This window comes from Myotis davidii, unplaced genomic scaffold (genome assembly GCF_000327345.1).
Source record: "Myotis davidii unplaced genomic scaffold, ASM32734v1 scaffold346, whole genome shotgun sequence".
Lineage (NCBI taxonomy): Eukaryota > Metazoa > Chordata > Mammalia > Chiroptera > Vespertilionidae > Myotis > Myotis davidii.
The window spans coordinates 2,620,484-2,641,220 of record NW_006297386.1 but is presented as its reverse complement, the minus strand read 5'-3'; the positions used below and the strand labels follow the sequence as shown (position 1 = coordinate 2,641,220).

The window sequence follows — 20,737 nt, the reverse complement described above, 5'->3', positions numbered from 1 at the left end:
TAGGAACAAAATATTGCCAGTGTCATAGGATCTACCTGCATGCCATTTCATATCTCTTTTTCTCTGCATAAGAGTTACCTTTTCGTGAAACGTATTCTGTAGCTTTTAATTACCATTTCACCACCAAAGTGTACATCCATTGGCAATATAAGGTTTGCATTTCCTTTCAATGTCTACCTAAATGGAGTCAAACTGTATACACGTTTTGAGCTATGTATATTTTCACTCAATATAGTTTTTGAGATTTATCCACCTTGTTCCATATAGTTTTGATTTATTTTCATTGCTGTAGAGTAGTATTCAACAAGAGAAGTGAACCTCAATCTATTTATATATTCTATTATTCATGTTACTAGTAGCCCTGCGCATGAATCCGTGCTGCTTGTCTCAGCTGGCCACCCCGCCACAGCCACTGGTAGCTCTCCACGGCTCATAGCTTGTTGCCCTCCTGCCCTCCTCTAGCTCTCTGCCCGCTGCCGCTTGTAGATCGGTCATGATGTTATGGCGCCCCGACTAATTTGCATTCCTCTATTATTATATTAAATTGTTAACATAAATATGTTATTATTATTTATTTAAAATTAAATTTATTTGGGTGACATTAGTTTGCTTTCAACAGCCCCTGTTTGCCTAAGCCTCAATATGCTTGTCTCTCCTCCGGCATACTTTGTTCTTCTTTATTGCTATTAAAAATAGACTCACTTTTATTGTAGTAGGTTAAAGGGAGTTTTTTGTTGTAATGGTCAACCACAACCCTAGGCAGACTGCATTCTTGAGCCTCAAAATTGGAGCTTTATGAGAATCCCTGCCTCCTCCCCGCCACACACACATGTGCCTTTTATTTGCAGTCCTATATAGGAGAGTTTTCCTCACCTCCTTCCAGTGGTACCTGATCTCTGATTGGTATCCATATAGGATCCAGGAACCAAGACAGTCTCCTACCCCTTCCAGGAATAAAAGGTTTTTGTTTCTATTCTCTCATTAGCAAAGGATCCTCAGCCATGTCTACCTCTTCCTCAGAGGCACACTGCTTTTTTTTCCTCTTCCTCTCCCCACAAAGCAAGACTAAGTTAATAATGAAGTAGATCCTCTGGCAGCTGTGCCAGGATGCTGGTTCATAGTCAGGTCACACATAAATAAAACAGCTGGCTTTTTTCATGTGAATCACTCATAAGTTATTCTTTCCCATGTTATAATTGAGTGGTTGTATTGTCTTAATCTGTGAACAACAAAATGTATCCCAATTAAATCACATCCTCTTACTTTAAGCTCATTCATTGAGTATGTTAACATTTTTGGAATTCTGATTGTGTCTTTCACAGTATTAAGTAGCTATTCTTCCTAGTTTTCTGTCATCCATTTTCAGTGTTTATAAAGTCATATATAAGGGAGACTGGCGACATGTAAAAAAATGTTTTTCCACAAAATAAGCAACATGGTATTTCTTAATATAATATCCATTTTGTGTACATGTATTGATAATGTTTTGATAAGGAAATGATCCAGAATTATCAGAGTTAAAATCTTTTAGGGGAGTTGGGAATCCATGTATCTGCGTGAAAACAGAAAGGAAAAATATTTTCCCACCTGTTTTGAATAAACTGTCCTAATCCTCCATTGAGATTACTGTGATGCTGGTGACTAAGTTGACATGTTTTAAAAAGCCACCATCATTAATGATATAGACAGAGTACATAAAAATACTGTAGCGGGAAAGGTGAATTAACATAGATTTAATGAAGAAAATAACTCTTAACATTGCTACTGGTAATAGACAGAAAGGAATAACACCAAAAGAGAACAGATTTTTAAAAAATGGAAGTTAATTTAAAAACATATGAAAAATGAGAAATAAAAAGACTAATGAAAGGCTCCTGTAAGTGTGACCATAAAAATCTGTGTATTACTGTCTTTAGTGCAGCCAGCAATTTTGATTTTACAAAGAGTTTGTCATAACTGAAGACTATATTTGTCACTGGTAATTTTTTGAAACATCAATTGTTTGAAGAATAGTATAATCTAACTAGAGGCCCAGTGCACGAAATTCATGCACTGGAGGCAGGGGGGCCCCTCAGGCTGGCCTGTGCCCTCTTGCAGTCCGGGACCCCTCAGGGGATGTCCGACTGCTGGCTTAGGCCTGATCCCTGCAGGTATAGGGCCTAAGCCAGCAGTTGGACATCCTTCTCACAGTTGGATACCCTTGCTACTTATCACCCGCCTGCTCACTGCTCCTTACTGCTGGGCTCGCTGCTCCTTAGTACTGCCATGGAGGCAGGAGAGGTTCCCCCTACTGCTGCTGCGCTTGCCAGCTATGAGCCCGGCTTCTGGCCAAGCAGCACTGCCCCTGTGGGAGGGCACTGACCACTAGGGGACAGCTTCTGCATTGAGCATCTGCCCCCTGGTGGTCAGTGCACATCATAGCAACCAGTCGTTCTGGTCATTCCACCATAATGGTCACTTAGGCTTTTATTATATATATGATTATCAAACAATCCAGCACCAAACTTCTTTGTCCCAAGTTTGTTCTGAACACTGAATATGATTTTTAATAATTTTGCCCTCCTCTACACTGGTTACAAAACAGATGCATTCCAAAACTGTTCATGGGTCTGCTGCCAGTTGCCTTGTTTTCAAAGTATTTTGCATAAACCAAACATACTCTGTCTCTCCCTCCCTTCTTCTTCTTCCCTTCCTCCTTGCCATCTCCCCCTCTCCCTCTCTCCAATTTTAAGATAACTAGAGGCCTGGTGCACAGACTTGTACACATTGAAAGGAAATTAATTAGAAGGTGGCTGGCAGGGCAGGACTGGGCAAGACAGGCTGGACATGCCCTCAAGCCAACCTCCCGCGGTCCCTCCCCAACCAGCCACACCTGGGACGGTGCCGCGGCTCGAAGGGCATCTGTGGAGTGAGCAGGGTCCCTCTGGCAGTTGGGGTCCCTCGGCCTGGCCTGTGAGGATCGGGCCCAAACCGGCTCTCTGACATCCCCTGCAGGGTCCGGGAGTACGAGAGGACACTCTGCAAAGTTGCTGTCACTCATCAGCTTCTGTGTTGAGCGTCTGCTCCCTGGTGGTCAGTGCACATCATACCTACTGACCAGTCAGCCAGTCGGCCAGTTGCTTAGCCTTTTATATATATAGATGTTAAACTAGAGTTAGAGATGACACATATAATCTTAATAGTCCTACTTTTGAGCATTTGCTCAATGAAAATTGTAGCTCAGGCCACAGGATAACCAGTCTTGAAAAATCTTCTCTGTGCATAGGAACAACCATATTTTATTCTATGTCCTCTTCATGAAAAGAGAAATAGTGTAAATATAAATCAGTGTCCTCTCAATTTCAATAAACCATAAGATACGACTCTTTTCACCTACAGCAAAATGTGGAAAGTATTATTGAAGAAGTTAAAAATATATGCAGTGTTCTGGGATGTGTGGAGACCAAGCAAATTACAGATGCCGTAAATAAACTAAATCTAATTCTTCAGAGAAAATCAGAGGTAAATATATTCATCTATTACACAGCAATTATTTTAAACCTGAGTTCAATAATTAATTAAGGAGAGTGAAAGACTGGACTAACTACCTGTGTGTGTGTGTGTGTGTGTGTGTGTGCGCGCACGCACGCGCGTGCAAGTATATTTCCATCATTTGGGAACCATCAAAAAACTCTATTATACAAAGGGATTTAATTAAATTAAAAGAAATCTCTTACACCTTTGAAGTTTGTAGTAACAATATAACTTCCAAGTGAGACTGAAATCAATCCTACAATGAATATGCTTATGTGATAATATTTACAGGCCAGTATTTGTACAGACTGTTAATGGCTCTCACATGCACCAGTATATACAGGCATGAGTGTCCATGCATGCATGGTTAAGCACTTATGTAGAAAAGATGTCAGTTTTTGTGACATGTTTTGCTTAATTTGCAATCCACACTGCTTCTATGATCCGACAACCTGCAATGATTTCCTGGCTTTTTTCAGTTAAAAAATGAATATTACATGATTTCCCTTTTTAAGCTCAAAAATCTGATGTGTGATTATTACCCAAGGAAACGAATAGGAAATCTGGTTTGATGAATTCAATCTTATTATTAGTTTAGCAAGGGATTAAGCAGAAAGATAATGCTGAGTATGATGATTATGATAATAAAAATAGTAAGTCCCTATAGTACATTGCAATAATAAAATAGTTTCACTAAAATATTATTTAACTTAGGTTTTATTTTATTGCAGTTCTTCCTCATAGCAATGCTGCAGAGTAGGTATTTTAATGCTCATTTCATTATTAAAATGAAAAGCCTACATGGCTTGTGTATGGATCATTAATAAGGATTTGAACCCAGGCCTCTATACACATTCCAGTGTATGGGAAATTTCTTAAGAGAAAGATTACAGTGGGGCCTTGACTTACGAGTGTTCTGACTAATGAGTTTTTTGAGCACTTTCTAAATCAATGTTTGAAATTTCAAGGCTGGCTTATTTAATGTAATACAATCCATGCTGCTCCTTCCCATGCAATTAAGGATGCAAGTACAGTGGGGCCTTGACTTACGAGTTTAATTCGTTCCGAGACCGAGCTCGTTAAGGAGCTCATTAAGGAGCTTGTGAACTCAAATTACTCTATCAACTCAATACAAAAAATCAACCGAGAGACAGCTGGTGTTTCAAAAAACTCGTTAGTCGGGAAACTCGTAAGTCAAGGCCCCACTGTACTTGCATCCTTAATTGCATGGGAAGGAGCAGCATGGATTGTATTACATTAAATAAGCCAGCCTTGAAATTTCAAACATTGATTTAGAAAGTGGGCAATTCTATTAATATATATAAATAATTGTGCTTATTGTTTCAAATAGGTAAACTGTGAAAAAAATCAGTAATGTCTTAAAGTTGGACTTTCTATGTTTTATTTTAATTAGAAGATTTTTGTGATTAGCTAGTAGTAATGAATATATACATCTACGTACCTTATTTGCATGCATGTAGACGAAAAATGATGACCATAAGATTTACAAGATAAACGTTTTTCAAAAACTAAAAACACAAAGCAATGAAGAAATCAAAATTTAAACACTATAACCAATAAATCCCAAACTTCAATGTCTCAGATAGACATGCACTTATTTCCTTAAATGTTACTTAGTTTGGAAATATCTACTCTTACACTTTCCAATTATAGAAGAAAATGAAGCCAAAATTCTCCTTCAAGGAGAAATTGAGTATTTCCTAGTCTCCAAAATTGTTTGTGTGTAGATATTGAGATTCATGGTTTTCACAAATGATAGCAAAGTAAGAAATCTGATGTGAGTACATATAATCTGGTCATATTTTTCTATTCTGTGTCAGAGTGAGAAAATTGTACTATAATCTTGAAAAACCTATCACCAATATGTTTTGAAAATAAATACTGTGATAAACTATAACTTAGGAATTATATAATGTTAAAAGAAATTTCCAATAATAGCCAAAGTTAATCAGGATAACAAGGTAGTGAAAATTTACTTTCAACAAACAATTAGTTTCTCTTAAACTATCATGTATTGGGGGCATTTTGAACACCTAAAATGGATAACAAAATACAAAGATCTTAGTGTTATACAAACATGACTTGAATTCAAGATCTAACACCTTGTAGCTGAATATCCTGTGGAAAATTAATTCATTTGTCTGATGTTTAGTTTTAATCATCTCTAAAACAGAAAAATAAAACAGAATTTGTAGAGTTCTTGTGAATATTAAAAATAATGTTAATAATTTGTTATGATATTATCTAAGTATTAGAAATAATGTTAATAATTAAATTAATGTAGAATAATCATCCAGAAGATAGTGAGAGTCATTATTATTATTGGAGGGAGCGGGGATGGTGCTGGCGAAAGTTTTTGAGAATCTTCCCCATGTGGCCAAGATGGTGTTCATTCACACAAGCACCACTTAAGTCCCCATTACCTCAGGGCCATCGATTACAGCCAGCCTCATGACAAGTGTGAGCCTCTGCCAGAGGAGGAGACCAGATGCATGAATGTGAACACGTGTCTTCCCATCTGTTAAGACCACTTGGTTGTTCATCCATTTGTATGTCCAGCTCTCAGTAAATCAGCTGAAACGAACAACTGATCAAAGAATGAGGAAAATCTAATTTTAGCAGGAAGCATTTCAAATGATGTTACAGTATTACTAGATAAAAAGCTTTACCTTTAAAACATTCATTTTCTGAAACTTCCTAAACACTACAAATGACAATTTTCTCTGAAATATCAAACTCTCAATATATCTGAAACCAAAATTATCCTTCAAGGAAAAATTGAGTATTTCCTAGGAAAACTATAAACAACTATAATTCTCAAGGAAAGCTCATTCACATTTCACTTTCTTATGTACTTTTTGAGCACTAAATTCTATGTGATTACTCATGCATAGAAATGAAGAAAAGAGTTGACATCAGTTTTATTTCAAATATGTCACTGACCAACATCAACAGTTTGATATCCCCCAATAAACAGATTCTACTTACTTTAGGCACACTCTAAAAGTCTCCTTATTCTATATCACCTTCATTCGGATTTTTTGTTCATCTCTTTTCCCATTCTACCTTAACTCTGAACCCACCTACATAAGAATATTGGCACAAATAGTAAGCACATTGTTACAGAATGTGTGTGTTAACCAACTGCAGTTTACAATGCCAAAGCAGTCCATCTATCCTGCCACCATGAGCCAAGGTTAAGGAAATACTGACTCAGATGAGCCTTCTGCCAACTAAGTCAAACTTGAGAAGCTTTCTTTTCTCGTGGCTACACTTTTTGGTCAACTTGCAAGAGACTATTTTCCTGTCACTCAGGGAAATAATTAGGTTTTTATTAAATGTGAGTTTGGGCAGGTTGAAGAATCATATCACAAAGGCAGGTGTACTCTAGTTCACGCTCCCACTCAGCACTGGAAACAATTTTCCATCTGTCAAAATTATATTCCAGAATCCCACGTAATATATTTTCACTAAATGCTCATATAATAAATGAACCATAAAGTGAAAAATATGGTCTTACACATTGTTCTGTAGGTGGATGTCATGGTGATTTTAAAATACAAGTTTTTATTTCTGAATAAATTGAATTCTAGTTAAGTCAGGCTAACATCTTCAATACTCTCACACACAGGAAAGGGATAAAGATCTTATGTGGAATTGTTAAGACTAGTGGTTGGAACTATGCTCACATGATATATTTTACCCAAGAGAAATGCTTCTGAAAAGATTCATGTGTTTAATGCTTTTAAATGAGTTGTATATAAATTTAATTACATTTTAAACATGATAGGAGTGTTTTCTGTCTATAGGAATCCTGTAGCAAGTTTCTTGATATAGGAAAACAATTATTCCCTAATTTATTTGGTTGAGAAATCAGGCTTTTCATTCATTGAATTTACTTAAAAGCAAACTTGTCAAAGCAACATTTTAAAAATTTAGTATCATTTAATATAGACCTTATTAAAAAATGAATTTGCTTTTGGACTGGAAACCTTATTTTCAGTGAATCTGTGAATCACCTTATATAGTTCATGATAATGATGTTATAACCAACAAATCATAAACCATTAAAATAATCTAGGCCTCCAACAACAATAACAAACCAGTAAATAGAGAAATAAACAAAACCACCATAAAAATGAATGTAAACATAAATGACAACAAAATAAATAATTTCAGATAGTTAGGATATGATCTCGTGTTTTACTATCATTTTTAAACTCCTAAAAAAAGAAAGAAATGAAACTACATAGCAAATCTATATGATTTTGTGCACTTTCATTCAGCCCTCTTTTGGTGCAGCCCAACACTTGCATCTGAATGACTGTTAATAATGAGAATTGAATACAGTAAACAGAGAGAATTAGAAAAGCACTTATATCAAAAGATTAGTCACTGTTGTGGAGGGGAGTTGAGCATAGGCAATGGAGAACTGTTCTAATCATACTAAAAAGGTTGAGCCTATTCTAGAAATTTCTCTTTAAAAACTCAAATTACCTAGATTGTTCATTATAAGGATTTAGGCTTTCATTAATATTATAATTTAGATTTCCTGTTTAATAAGCAACACTTATATATGACACCAAGAAACACTTTGTCTTTTTATCATTCCAGAGAAATTTCAGTGTTTAGATTTTGGATATTATTAGTTTAACTGTTTTGAAATTTGTTTTCTGAATAACAAGTATGCTTTGCACCTATTTTTCTTTTTTAGAGTTTTCATCAAAATTCAGAGACTCCAGCAAAAGGTAAAACATGCATGTACCCAAATGTGCTTTTTTTTAAAGTTATAGAACCAAAAATAAATTATTGTTTTACAAATTTTCACCCAAATATTAAGTAACACAAACACACATGAATGTTTTTTTGAGGGAAAAATGCATTGCTAAAACTATTTTTATTGATGAAGCTATTATTCAGAGAGTGAATAACTATCCACACTCTCTAAACTTTTAACCTGACTCTTTTAATATAGCAAAAAACAAGAGATCTATAAAAATGAAATGAATACTGAAAAATACCCTTATGACCATTTTAAGAAACTGTAAAATGTTCTTTAGCTAATTCTATTTTGATGTAAGAATGTCAGGAAAGTAGCAGATGTCTTTCTTCAAACTCACTAATTTCAAATTTAAAATCAAGCTCTGTTTGAAAGTCCAATCTATCATGAAAATCGGAGAATTTGGTTCTGTGACATAGTGTTCTCAGAGGCTCTGAGACGCCCATAGAACTGCAAGCCACAGGAGGACTTTGCCTTCATAGAAAATAGAGGATATACTAGTAGAGGAAAGAGTTTGGAATCAGACAGAGCTGGTTTTGCATTTCAACTCTGCCACTTTTTGACTTTATGATCTTAGATAATTAAACTCTTTGATCCTCAGTTTTCCTTATAAGCATTGAAGATGTCATCGTATTTAGTGTGCAGGGTGTGGCCAGGGTTGTTCTTGTTCGCACAGGCAGATGGTATTTAGCAAATGAACACTCAGTATCTTCAGGGAAACAGACTCACATATGCTCAGCTAGCACCTGAGGATTCAGAGGTGATGGCGAAATGCAAACATTAACCGTGACCTGTCCTCCATCCCCTTAATCATTGTCAGTAGAAAGTTATGTACAAAGTGACATCCTTTCAACTCTAATTCTCACTACTCAAAAGACATTCAATTATATTTGAAGAACTGCCACTTCACATCACAGAGGAAAATGGGATGACAGAGGGCAGGGAGAAAAAGACCTGCGCTAGTGGAAAACGTCCTGTGCCAGGCATTCATAAAACTCCGTAACACCACAGAGGGAGCGAAGGCAGTGGGGTGGCCCCCCGAACAATAATATTAACAGAAAGTCTAAGTGATAGGATGTGGAGTGAACAAGCCTGGGGTGTGCCAACATGGCGCTCCTCCTTTCTTCCTCTCTATTAGGAATGCTGGCAGAAAATCCCTTCGCTCATGTTCCTCGGAGATTGGAATGTGAGATCCCATAAAATTGCCCAGGAATCCTCTCAGAGACTTATATTCTAGGCTAACTCATCATAGATTCCAATTAATGTGTTTAATTTGCATAAGTATTGTCATTGTTTCTTTATACTAGTTCATTATACTAGAACATTTTTTCCAAAGTAAAATCAGAGGCAATAAGCATTCCTCCATCTTTCACCATCAAGCCCAGTATCTTTGGTGCTTAATACATTTCTAATGATCTTTGAAAGGCATTCTTCATGAGATGCATTTGGAAGTAAAGCATAATGCATAGACACACATCTCTGTACTGCCTGGAAGAAGCAAATTATAACCAAAGTCTGTATAGATGCCCAAAAAAGTAAAGAGCAGAGTTTGAGAAATTATTGAAATAATTATGAGTCCCCAAAATAGATGTTGGGTCTTGAGTTCATGAGATCTCTGACCTCACCTTACGATCTGTTCTGTGTGTGTGTTCATTTGCACAACTCTGGGGATTATTCACAAAAAGTATGTGCTTCTGCTTCAGAGTACCAACAGTACAAGTTGGGGACCAGGAAACAAGATGTTTCTATGAATGTGTGATTCTCTACTGCCTGTTGTTCACTAGAATCCCTGTTGGTTGGTCTCCTGAGTGCGATGATGCTCCTTTTAGGACTATTTATGCTGCTGTATTGCTCTGTCTCATTAATTGCTACTGCTGATTTCTCAGAGAATTTTAATTAGAGCTCTATCACTGAGCTTGTCCTCTCTGGGTGTTTCAATAAAGGGCACAATTTTAAAAATACAGCAAATAAGTAAAATGTGGGCATCTAATAAATTTCCTATGAGATTACAAATAACCAAGTGAGTAACAGCACCTATTGAACAACATAAAACGTTTAGTTATGGACAGAGCTACTGAGGGACAGGATGCGGGAAGAAGTCCATGCTGAAGCTGACCTCCCTCTGAGTATCAATATGCCTGTGCATTGGGACACTGCAGTGCATAGGGTGTTTGCTGACCACCATCCCTGCCCAACCCCTGGAATCTGGATCAGACCCGGTATCCAGGCTGGACCACGGCAAAGCAAGGCCACGCAGCCCATCTTCCCATCAGGCACCCCCACTATCACTTGGACACTTTCCTGGGAGAGGACTGCACTCTGACCCACCGAGTCTCCAACTTGTAAACTTGGGATTGACGTTTAATAAAATCATTCCTTCCTCCATGTCGGGAGCCACAGAAACCGACCACATCATCAGCAAACACCTGCCAGGCGGTGGAGGGAAAGCACCCGTCTCGATGCCACCATCCCGGGGCTGAATGGAAGCTGGAGGCTGTGCAGTGGTACCAAGAGGCGCCCAGATCGGGACTGAATTTCAGAACTACACCCACGCCCCCGACCCACCCCCTACCCGCCACCCAAGGGGTCATGAGCCGCAGGAGGATGGTAACAGTGTCTTCATCTGCCACATCAACCTCATCCACTATCTACATCGTGCTGCCCCGGTTCCCCTAAGAAGGTTGGCTCTGCCCCTCCCTCGACTTTGGCAGCGTTGCCTACCTGATGGCTTAGGACCAGTGGTCGGCAAACTGCGGCTCGCGAGCCACATGCAGCTCTTTGGCCCCTTGAGTGTGGCTCTTCCACAAAATGCCACATGTGGGCGCACGTACAGTGCGATTGAAACTTCGTGGCCCATGCGCAGAAGTCGGTTTTCGGCCTGGGCGAGTCTATTTTGAAGAAGTACTGTTGATATTTGGCTCTGTTGACTAATGAGTTTGCCGACCACTGGAGCCTTAGGAGCACATAGGTCCCTCAGGGACACGTGCTTGCGGTGTCTGACAAGATGTCCTGCTCCTCCCACTAAGAACGGTCCCGCCCTTTGTCTTCCTTCCATGGGCCCTGCTGTAATGACATCTCATCTCTTCAGCAGGCGCTGGCAGAAAAGAAACATCTAAACTGCAGCATTTTGATACTTATCTGACCTGGGATGGAAAAAGGAAACATTCAGATGAGATCAGACTGATTTTTTCGCCTGATTTCCTGCCATACTCTCATCTACCAGGGTCTAAGGAGGCCTGATTCAAGGACTGATTGAGGCCTGACAGATGGGACCGGGGACAGATCCCCACTGAGTGGTCTTTGGTCCTGACCAAGCTAGCCATGTGACTCCTGCCCCCTACTAGATTCTGTCGCACCAGGCAAGGGGACAGTCTCCCTATTTTGTTCATCAAGGAGGAGGAAGAGGAAACCAGACATTTCATTCTTAACATTTCACTTCATACATTCTTTTCGTTTCTTAAATCCCTTTTGTCACTTGCTTATTTGTCGAAGATTGTTTTCATTTTGATAAAAAAAATAATTTTTGAGCTTTTATATGAGTTTATTTTTCATTTAATTTTTAAAATACGACTATAGTTGAAAATTAAAATGAAATAATTGCAAGTAGTGAGTATAGTAAAGATGCTAAGCCTGCCGCCATTCATTGCCGGCATGAAATGCCGGCAGTGAATGCTAGTCCCTGGCCCATTGGAAGGTTGGCACTGAACACTAGAATGCTTTTCCCCATCCTCACAAGCTTCTCCAATGTGATGGTGCCATCTTTCCTGTCTTGGATTGAAGGCCACCAGCTCTACCCGGTACATTTCGTCAGACTCTCTTCCTTCCTCTCAGGCAAGAATTTTTCTAGCAAAGAGAGTTTATCAGGAGAAAGAAAATCATTCTCGGGAAAGCTTACCTTGCATTCCTTAATTAGGTGACTCTTTTCACCTGCCGTCATTTAACTGTTAACCCCTGTGCTTAGTCTTTTATTTTTTCTATTTTTCTTCCTTCATGACACTTCAGGTCACTTTTAGGAAAAATCAACAGATGATCAGTGATAAAAGTCCAGTAAAACTTTTTTTTGATTTTGATTAGATGTAGTAAACATCATAAATCTTTCATTTCAAGCTTATTTCATATTCCAACCATGTACTAATACCATTCTCTATTCATAGGAGGCCTAGGTATGCTATATGATTAGTGTTTCTTGAATGGTAAATGCCATAGCATAATCAAATTTATTATGAGTAACTTTTAGAAGAAAGTTGTTAGAAGAACTTATAGGCCATGTAGCAAACATGCCTCCCCCCCCCTTTTTTTGCGAATTCCAAACAATAACTTAAAACAAACATGATTGCAAATTACTGTTGATAAGAATCCCAAATTAATAATTAAAAACTCTGATTTGTGTTAGAGGCTGTGCTTCTAAAATTTCTGCAGCTGAAGATATGAAAGCTCATTGATTATCAATACTATTAGCATCTAACCCAGATATCGTATGGAGGGCCAGATGGCTAATTGGCTAATTGGCTTCAGTTGGAGGAGGGTCATTTTAATTAAATTTTATTTAAATTTTATTATAAAAAATCTCAGAGTCCTAATAGACAGCTAATGATAAATATGAGCCTTCACAGATGACCTGACTTCTATCATTTTCCCCCTAGGCTGGATAGAAAAAGTGACAACTGAACTGTCCACATCCATTTATCAGCTAATTGATGTCTATTGCAACAGCTTTTATACAGATTTCCAGCCTCTAAACACACCTGTTAGTATTTCCTGTGTGAATCCTGGGCTCCAGCCCCACCTTAGCTTCACAGTATATGCCGCTCACAATATTCCAGAGACCTGGGTGCACGGGTGAGTGGTGGTGAATTTTTCACAAAAGTATTAATTAATATTTACATAGCTTCTAATTACAGCATCATTTTTCTTGTTCTTATTTGCAAGGGCAAATATTTCATAACATTTTGAAATGTAATCAGAATATATCTATGATTATTCTTAAAATCATTTTTAAAACCTTTTTTTCTTAATTAGTATTCCTTTTCCCTCAAGTCTGCTCCCATTCTCTGTATTAAAAATAACTGCATGTGGTCAATATATTGTTATGGAAATGGAAAATGCTCATCCTATCTTGAAATTTTCTTTTTTATGTTTGAATCTAAGTGACTAATGCCAATTCACAGAAGAGAGAGAGAGAGAGAGAGAGAGAGAGAGAGAGAGCACACATACAGGAAGATGGAGATTAATTAAAAATAGAAAAAAATTCACTCTGATCCGCATCAAGTTGTGACAGTTTGTGAGATTAGTATCTTGATAACGTGGAAATTAGCCAAAGTTACTTCAGCTACAATAGAAATTAACCACAATTATGCATGGAGCACCACCAGAATTTAAGTTGATTCTATCATGTAGCATTTTCTTGAATAACACAATTAGAGTCATATTTTTTAAAAAGTCCTTACATTAAATCTATATGATCATGCTGAATAAATCAATTAAAGTTGTTAAGAAAAGAGTTTTGCCAGATAAAATATTCTTGATTGACATTTTGTCCTTGAGAACTTGGAATATGTCATCCCACTCCCTTTTGACCTGCAAGGTTTCTGCGAAGTCTGCTGATAAGCTTAGGAGATGTCTCTTTTACATTGACGGGTGGCTTTCCTCTTGCTTGACCAACTGGTTATTCACAAGTGTTTGTTCTCAGAGGCCCCAAACTGGCACCCATTCCTATTCAGCACTCAAATAGTAACCGCTCACTTGGGTAGATACCTAAAATGTCTGAGTGCTGGATGTAGTATGTTGCAGCCTTCTCTTTCCCACCCCAAGGGAAGGCTGGGAGGTGGGAGCTTCCTTCTCATTTGCTTGGATGAGGGGCTCTGCAAAATGAATACCATGGATTTTATTACTGATTTTTATGTGGTTTTGAACTTGCCTGTGGTGCAGGAGCCTCTTAACTTTTTTCTGGATTGTTCACAAAGGGAATAGATCCATGAATTACTATTGAATTGGTGTCTCCATGCGGGAAGGAGGATCTGGGCTTCCTATTCTGCCATCTTGCTAACATCACCCAACATAAATTCTTAAAGTCATTTTTAAATCAAACTTTATACAAGCAAACAGCACTTTATCATTTGACGTTTAACTATTAACAATAATTGACTTATATAGAAAATTTGTTTCTGGATAATATTCAGCTTATTGTATCAATGTTGTTTCTTTTTAGCTATAAAGCATTTTCTTTTTCCTGCTGGCTTACTTATGCTGGAAAGAAGCTGTTCCAAGTGAGAAACTACAAAAATATCCCAGTCAAAAAATTGTTCTTTTTCTTGGTCAACTGGAATGAAACGTAAGTTTAATCTTTTCTCTGGCAGGATTATTTATCTAATAAAGATCAGGGGTTTGTTTGTTTGCTTTTGTTTAAGTGAAGCATGTGATTTAAAAAAATGTTGCCAGTTAATTTAAGTCGGTGATCTGATAAATATGCTAGGGCTAATAGATAACTGATTATTCAACTCAACGGATTAAAAGTCCATTTAAAAACCTAGACAACTGTCCAATCCACATTATCTAACTGATCAAAGAAGGAAATTGAAAAAGGGAGAATTATTAATCATTCACAGACTGTGAATAAAAGAAATACCTTCTATTTGGTATATTCCAGATATAAAAAGAAGGAAGAAATTACCAAATAACAGATGTAATCTCCATTTCCCCACAAAGCCAATTGGTACAAATTTGTTTAAACAACCAAGTATTTCGACAGTAGTTATCTGTGCATTGTGTAGACTGCCATCTAATTTGGGGTGGCTGGCTCCTACTCCCTCATTTTATAGAACTTTATTGTATCAATAAGGAAAAGTACCTTCTTGACATTATCCTGGCCTGCCTCCTCTCCTCTGTTTCCCTCAGCTCAAGCCCTCATTTTAATTAGAATCTCAGGGGACTCATAAACTACCATCTATGACTCTTTTCATGGTTACTGATTCTTTTTCCTGCTGTTCCTATTACACTAATCCTTTATCATTCAGTCATTTTTCCAGGTACCCATTGCTCATTGAGAGTCAGTTTTCTTCCCATCTCAAGTAGAAAAAAATGCCTCAGTTCACTCTCCATTCAACCTTTCCGAAGGTCTGGCTTTCTTGGGAGATCATTTGATTCCCAAAACTGTACTTTCCTCATGATAATTGACACAATTTCTAGAAGTCCTATCATGCCATTAGATGACACCATTTATCTCACTCTTAGTGTTATCTCAATCAATGGAGACATGTCCTGAGACATAGCATGTGATCTTCAATTCTTACCCACTCCATGGTTGTTCCATCCCAAAGCAAACCTTCCTTATTCTAGGACTGTGATACCCTGTCTCGCCTGCTTTGGTTAAGTTCTTAATTACTTGGACCAAATACCTGACCTTCAATTATAAAATCCTATTCCATTGCAGAGTCACTTCTGCTTGTAACATTCTTTAGTAATTTCCAGTTCCTATAAGATAAAGTACAAGTCATTTAGCCTACCACACCAGGCCCTCTGCGGTTTTGCCCTGCCTATCTCTGAATCTTTATCTCTGGAGTTAGCCCTACTCTTGCGCCTTTAACCCAGCCACTCTCTGTATTTGATTTACTTACCCTAAAGATGAACTGAGAAATTTCACCTCTGCTAAGGGTCCTTCATTTGCCCCCACTGTCCTTGAGAACACCTAATTGTCTTTCAAGACACTTTTCTATCTTCTCTATAAATCCTTTCCTGTATTATTCAAAAGAGTGGCCACTTTTTTTATTTGTCAATTAGTCAAACCTCAAACTACTCCTTTATGGTCCTCTACTAAATGTATTTGTCTATATAGCTGTTTGTTTCTGCTAAATCATAAAAAGACGTTTTTTTACTTTTGTTTTTTAATTTTATTTTAAAATTTGTTATTGTATCTTTAACAGCACCAGACAGAATAAGGGGCCAGTAAGTGTTGCTGGGCAAATGAATGAATTTTGTATAATAAGTGACTCCTCAAAAATCTTATCAAGTTCAATTACTAAAATTAGTCTTCTTAACTAATCAAAACTTATTACTAGTTGTTTCAAAAATCAGATTCATTTTCATATGATAGCTATGTTCCATCATTTAAGTTATTTAAGAGAAAAATCTAATTCTAAAGTCAATTTCAAAGAAAAAATCAAAATAAATTAAAGATAATTAGTGTTGTTGGAATAAGTACTTGGATATATTTTTCTTCTCTTCCTTCCAGACCGCACAAATGTTCTATTTCCTGGGAGAATTTATTTGATTTCCCTAGTAGTTAGTTACTTCAACCCAAAATTATTTTTTATATAATTTTCATAAAAATATTTATTTACCATTTTCTAGTGCCTGTAGCATTCTTCATATATTGCATTAACATGCGCCATTATACTATAATCAATTGTATATTTCATTATTGTACTGTAAATCTACAGACAGAAACTATATTGTTTAATAATATGCGGCATAGATTTTTGACCACCTATTATACTTTAATTATCATAGTATAACCCCTAAATATATCATCTTATCTCAACTTAACAACAAAAATATATAGCAGGTATTGTCATCTCCATTTTACAGATCAGCATCTGTAAAATGTTTACGAAGATTGATTAACTTGCCCCAAGATCCACAATCAATAAATGGCACAACAACCCACTCTGTCTCCAAAGCTAATGTTTTACTGTGATTTCCAAACTGTTTCTTACAATATATAAAATCTTAGGCAGAGTATTTATATTCTAAAATAGTTATCATATCTTAAGTTAAAAACAAGCCTGGCCAGCTTGACCCAGTGAATAAGCGTAGACCTATAAATCGGGAAGTCATGGTTCAATTCCAGGTCAGGGCATATGCCCCGGTTGTAGGCTCTATCCCCAGTGTAGGGCATGCAGGAGGTGGCAGATCAATGATTCTCTCTTATCATTGATGTCAATATATATATATATATATCCCTTCCTCTCTGAAATAAATAAAAACATATTTTAAAAAAACTCTACTCCAAAAATTTTCAACCTTTTTTATCTCATGGCACCCAGCACATGTAAACTAAAATTCTGTGGTACACCAAAAATTACATTACAATTTTTGACAATTTGACTATATATATTTTGATTGATTTACAAAAAGTAATAATAATGGTGATTTCCTACCCTTTTATTTTCCAAATTGACTTTTTTAAAAATCAGGTGTCTATATGTGTATACAAGAATTTCTGGTACAAAGAATTAACCAATCAGATGCAACCTTATTATGCCACATAACCAATAAGATGCAACTCTATTATATGACATATATATGCTTCAAGATAGGGCATTCACATTGTACAGCTATTGTTATGTTGGCTGTTATCATATTTTTTTTATTTGACTATCTAAAGGAAAAGAGATCAGTGCCCCAGACTAAAGAGTCAGGCATTGCATGTTTTATTTATTTTATTTAAATATATTTTATTGATTTTTTACAGAGAGGAAGGGAGAGGGATAGAGAGTTAGAAACATCGATGCGAGAGGAACATTGATCAGCTGCCTCCTGCACACTCCCTACTGGGGATGTGCCCACAACCAAGGTACATGCCCTTGACCAGAATCGAACCTGGGACCCTTGAGTCCACAGGCTGATGCTCTATCCACTGAGCCAAACCAGTTAGGGCAGCATTGCATGTTTTAAAAATTGTTATGGCACACTGATTGAAAATTGCTGCTCTACTTCAATCTCCCTCCAACAGCCACCACCCCATCCTTTTTCTCTGCTTTGTAGTAAAACCCTTCCAAAGAGTTGTCTATATTCACTTTCTTCAATTTTATTCTCTGCTCTAAAACATATTCCAATCAGGCTTTCATCACCTTTGCTCATCTGAAATTGCCCATTAGAGTCACCAGTGATCTGTATAGTTAAATCTAATGTTTATTTCTCAGTCTTCATCTTACACCATCTATTAGGAATAGTTGTCATTGTTGATTTCACCCTCCATATTTAAATATGCTCTACACCTGTCTCCTGCATTCTTTTAGCTTTCTTCCTTCCTCATTAGATATACATTCTCCATCTCCTTTTCTTCTCCCAGACACTGTGCTAATGTCTTAGCCCTTGAGCCTCTTCCCTGTTGTTACTATTCTCACTCCTTTAATTTGCTCTTATAGTCAGATGGCTTTAAATGCCGTCTATATACCAACAACTTCCAAATTTATATCACTAACCCAGGCATCAGTCACAAACTCCACATTTACACATGCAACATGTATACGCCTGAACTCTCCATCTTAGGCTGATGCTTTGTCCACCCATAGATGGCCACTGTGGGTGATCATTTTCAGTTCCAGTTGTTCAGGTCAAAGCCTTAACCTCAATCTCCTACTCTCAGACACTGTGCCCAGGAACTCCTATTGGCTCACTTCTCAAAACGTTTCCAGGAAATTACTCCTCATCATTTTCCTTGGTCTAGACCACCGTCATCTCTCCCCTCTATTACCACAGTAGCCTAATAATGGTCTCCCTGCTTCCCTTGTACCTTTATAATCTCTTTCCACATAGCAGCTAAAGTGACCTTTTCTAAAATGTAAGTCAGACCATGTTTAAAAATCCTGAATTGACTTCCTGTTTCATTCAGACAGAAGTCAAAGTCCTTACAATGCTCTATTGTCATATATCAGCATTAAAGGAGAGTTCTAAAATATGTGACTTTTTAAATCTCCCATTTCACTATTAAAAACTTACTGGGATTGTTGGAAAAGTATCTCTCATAGAAGAAAAATTATTTAAGGAAAATTTAATGTTCACTCATTTTTCTGTAGTAGAGTAAGGAAAATATATGCTTAAAACTCAAGGTTGGTGCCAGCAGCTTGGATAAAAGGAAGCAATCTGACTTCACTTATCGAATTGCCTCTTAAAGTATTTTTCTTCCTTTTTTTGTCTAAAAGTTCATTCCTTTGATTTTTCAATAGCCGTGTAGAAGTTGCAAGAAAAGATTTCCCAGTGAATGTGAGATTATTCTGGCTTTAAAAATTCATACGTATTCAAGAAATAAATAACTATTTAGAAAGCATGTATTCTTGCCCCAGAAGAATTTATTTTCATTAATAAAAAATGACAGAATGGAGATTGGCAGTAACTATCCACTGTAACCTATCGAATTTTTGTCATTTTTAATATAAAAAGCTCATTAAAATGTGAAGTTAAACATGAAGAAGCCAGACTCAATAGGAAAAAAAGAACATTCTAGCTTATCTGTAGAATAAAGTCAATTTATAGCTTCCATTCTTACACAGACATATGAAACCTGAATAGAAAGCCAATTACAGGTAAAAGAGAGAACATTCAGGAAATTGCTGTGCATTCCACAGGGTCATTGACATCCTGTATTGATTTTCAGAGCTTCTCTTAAGCTGAGAAGTATGCTGATATTATCTTAAATAACTATTGACTATTAAAGAATATGAAAGAAAATACTTCCAGTTTTAGCGATCTAAACATGTAACACTATAATATTTAGTAATGTAAATTTTACTAATATTGAATAATAGAATTTATTTACTCCACTGATTGAATAATTAATATAATGCTGATATACAACGTACCATTTTCCACATATAGTGTTTTGCAATTTTTATTCTATATCATGGATAAGGAAAGCAAGACTTAGAAAGGTTAAATTCATTGCTCAAGAAAGAATATCTTATTGGTTATAGAGCCACCATTTAAATGCAGTTATATCCAGATCCAAATCTCTGACTCATCCTCTCCACACACATTTTACATATTGACATCTCAGATTTATTCTTAATTTAATGACATCATGTCCTAAATTACATATTTCAGTTAAAGGCATCCACTGGAATATAATCTAGAAGCCTAGAACTCATCTTTAATTCTTCATTGTCCTGTTCCATTAATATTCTGTCAGTCAAATATTAATTATCCATTTTACCTCTAAAATAGTTATTTCTCTCTTTTCTCTTCTTTGCTGCTATACTACCACCCTAGATCTGGACCTTTTCATTTCTGGGAATAGCATCTTAGAGAACGGATGTGTACTTCCTCATCATCAGTCATGGTCACTGGGCTAAATTAATTTCTCCTTATTCCTGAGGTTGGATGCTGCCAACCACTCACAAAAGGGGGTTACCAATGTCTTATTTGACACTTTGATTAAGGACTGCTCCCTAGTATCCTGATTAGACAGCCAATTCTTAGTGCAAGCAGATGCTTAATAATACTTAAGGCCTCAGCTGGGCCAACCTCAATCAGCAATTTCCGATTGGATCATAGGCTTTGGTCATCATCAATCCTATCTAATAAAAGAGAAACATGGTAATTGGCGTACGACCGCTACCCTTCCCATTGGCTAATCAGCGAGATATGCAAATTAACAGCCAGCCAAGATGGCGGCTGGCAGCCAGGCAGCTTGAAACTAACATGAGG

The 20,737-nt window shown here is 36.9% G+C and overlaps 1 protein-coding gene across 1 annotated transcript in view; it reads left to right on the top strand.

Moving 5' to 3' along the window:
* PIK3C2G (phosphatidylinositol-4-phosphate 3-kinase catalytic subunit type 2 gamma) overlaps window positions 1–20,737 on the top strand; it is a 242,508-nt gene that overhangs the window by 37,284 nt on the left and 184,487 nt on the right. The window contains exons 9-12 of the mRNA XM_015570075.1: window positions 3,379–3,501; window positions 8,249–8,282; window positions 12,958–13,153; window positions 14,523–14,645. Of these exons, the coding sequence (XP_015425561.1) occupies window positions 3,379–3,501; window positions 8,249–8,282; window positions 12,958–13,153; window positions 14,523–14,645 (476 nt within the window). The remainder of the gene's footprint in view (window positions 1–3,378; window positions 3,502–8,248; window positions 8,283–12,957; window positions 13,154–14,522; window positions 14,646–20,737) is intronic.